The sequence below is a fragment of the Trichoplax adhaerens genome, genomic scaffold, assembly GCF_000150275.1.
Source record: "Trichoplax adhaerens TRIADscaffold_58 genomic scaffold, whole genome shotgun sequence".
In the NCBI taxonomy this organism is placed as follows: Eukaryota; Metazoa; Placozoa; class Uniplacotomia; order Trichoplacea; family Trichoplacidae; genus Trichoplax; species Trichoplax adhaerens.
Genome location: NW_002060998.1, coordinates 4,334 through 6,913, shown reverse-complemented (window position 1 = coordinate 6,913; position 2,580 = coordinate 4,334). Strand labels below are relative to the sequence as shown.

At 31.5% G+C, this 2,580-nt stretch overlaps 1 protein-coding gene across 1 annotated transcript; it reads right to left on the bottom strand.

Annotated features, from left to right (window-relative positions):
• Positions 1-863: 863 nt before the first annotated feature.
• TRIADDRAFT_64423 (uncharacterized protein) lies at positions 864-2,108 on the bottom strand (the record flags this gene model as incomplete). Its single annotated transcript, XM_002118391.1, has 1 exon — positions 864-2,108. The coding sequence occupies one exon, from the start codon at positions 2,106-2,108 to the stop codon at positions 864-866; it is 1,245 nt and encodes a 414-aa protein (XP_002118427.1).
• Between the last annotated feature and the right edge of the window lie 472 nt (positions 2,109-2,580).

Below are 2,580 nucleotides of genomic sequence, written 5' to 3'. Positions count from 1 at the left end.
GACATTGATGTAATTGACGGTGAATAGAGGATTGATCAAATTAAGCAGGCAAATTTTGGGTTATAGTTGGGTGATATTGCCTAATCTGTTCATAATTATAAATTCTGTGGTACATTCTTTGTCAATTGTGTAGAACATTCTTAGTCAATTGCGTGGAACATTCTTTGTCAATTGTGTAGAACATTCTTAGCCAATTGCGTGGAACATTCTTTCCCAACTACGGTAGGTGGAACTTCAATTTATTGTATTTGAAGCGCTCTTTTAGAAACCAATTCAATTTTACCACTACAATATCACGTATAAAGTGCTGAATTACTAACACAAAGTGGAAATGAGTGATCCTTCAACCTCTAAGAAAACTTCATGCGTGAAGAAAGAGTCCAGTGCGAATAAAGATCAGGATGTCGTTGTAGAACGTCACTCATTGGCAAGGAATAAACCTGAAGAGACTATTTCGGATTTCATAAAGAAAATTACAGGTTATAAGAACGTCTCAGATACATTGAATAATATACTAGCATATATCGAATTTCTGTACAGAGAAGAATCTGCCCTAGAATTTGCAGAGAGTTTTCGCAAGCAAATACATTTATGTTGTCAGCAAAAAAATGAAAATAAGTTGAAAGATGAAATCGTTAACTTTCGAAACACAATACTTAAGAGCTTAAAACGAACACCTATAGATTTGGAAATATTGATCGTAAAGAGACGTAAAGACGGTGATTGGAATGTACAATATGCTGTTGTTGTTTCTAAAACAAGATCATTATCAAAATTCTTTAAAATAGGGTAAAAATTTGATTACCATGATCTGTCTCGTTATGTTGCCTAAAAATGCAATGCATGTAAGAAGTGTTCTTTATCTAACGCTTCCTCATATTGCAATCGCGACACATTAACCAACAATTACTTTTAACATGTGGTAGTTTATTATCAATTCTATCAACTGTAATGTTAGAATTAACTGTCTTATCCTTTTTAATCGTAGCTTCAAATAATGTATTACATAGAAGACATGACGTGCATTTTTCGAGTTGTAACTGAATCCAATCAACATCTATGTAATCTTTATTATTTTTTCTACCCGATGCCCTATCTTGTGATCTGTAGCCCTCTATCTTATTCTTAAAGTAAAGTTTTACCCAAGATGTGTTTAATGACATAACTTCTTTTTCTGAATGTTCATATATCTGAACATTTTTTAAATCTGTGCCTCGTGTTAATGCTGTCCAAATAAAGTAGCGATCCACATAGGGCGTATTGCAATCAAATATAGTAATTTTGTCCTTTATTGTGAGACCTTGTACTGAATCGCATGTATTAGCATACGGAAGTTTGAAATATTTCAATTTATCAACGTCCAGTCGAATATCTTTGCTCTCAACTGGCTCGTTCACGACAAAATACTTATCTCCAATCGATTTTAAAACATAATGATAGTTAACATAGAGTCGATCATTTTTATTCTTATAGTGCTTTTTACAAACAAGTTCTAAACCGCTATAAAATCCAGCTCTTTCGACTACATTCTTAGCGACGTGTTTATTAACCTGGTCACACCTAAAATTAAACAAACAAATATTTTTTATCGTTGTTACTTCTTTCATGGTCTTAACAACTTTGATTCCATGGCGTTTAAAAGTAGAAATAACGTCCTTATTAAGATCAAAAATATCCCTCTTAAGCACAATTAGCTTTCTCTTATCAGAGCTCTTATTCAAACGTTTATTTTCGCTTAACGTCAGTTGATGTGGGAACATTTGATTTAAGCACCACAACTGATAATTATTTTGATCTTTGATCTTGTTTGTACCGAAAGTAAATGGCTTTCTTTGATCAACATCACCAGTACATAAATATCTTTTTTCAGCATTCTTTTTCATGAACATTTTAATTAAATACAGTTGATAGGGATTATATAATAAAATCTCATCAAAAACGATACAATCATATGGCTCAATGTTAAAGTTTTTCATTTTTATGTGTTTATCATCGATTCCAATTCCAAGTAACATATTTAGAGTTACCGCATCGTGACTACTTTTTCGTAACTCCTGGCACAGTTTATTATAAGGACTTACAAAAAGAGTTTTTATATACGGATTCATTTTGGCCCAAGTTGTTTTACCAACACCAGGTAATGATCCTTTAATAAATGTGTTATATTTTTTAAACAAATTCTAATTACAAACGATTGTATTTAAGATTAACGCTTTATACTCCGATTAAAGCTCAACCATGGGATCCATGATAATCCCATTTTCTGGTAGAAATAACAATATAGCGATTAGAGTAAAGAATAGTACGATAACTACATGATGAATCTAGATTTTCAATTTATAGTTTTGTTATACTCAACTAAATCAATAGTTGGTAATTTCAGGTTATTATGTCCAAAACGAGTACCGGTAATTAATACTATACCATTTTGTAATTGAGTAAGTACAGCTTTTTTTAAAGCTTAAGTTTAAAGGGTACGATACGCTTACTGAATAGAAATTGGTGTCATTTATTATTTAATTAATTTATCAGGCAAAGGACTTTCTTAAGTAAAACTGATACTAGATTCTAGTATAATAC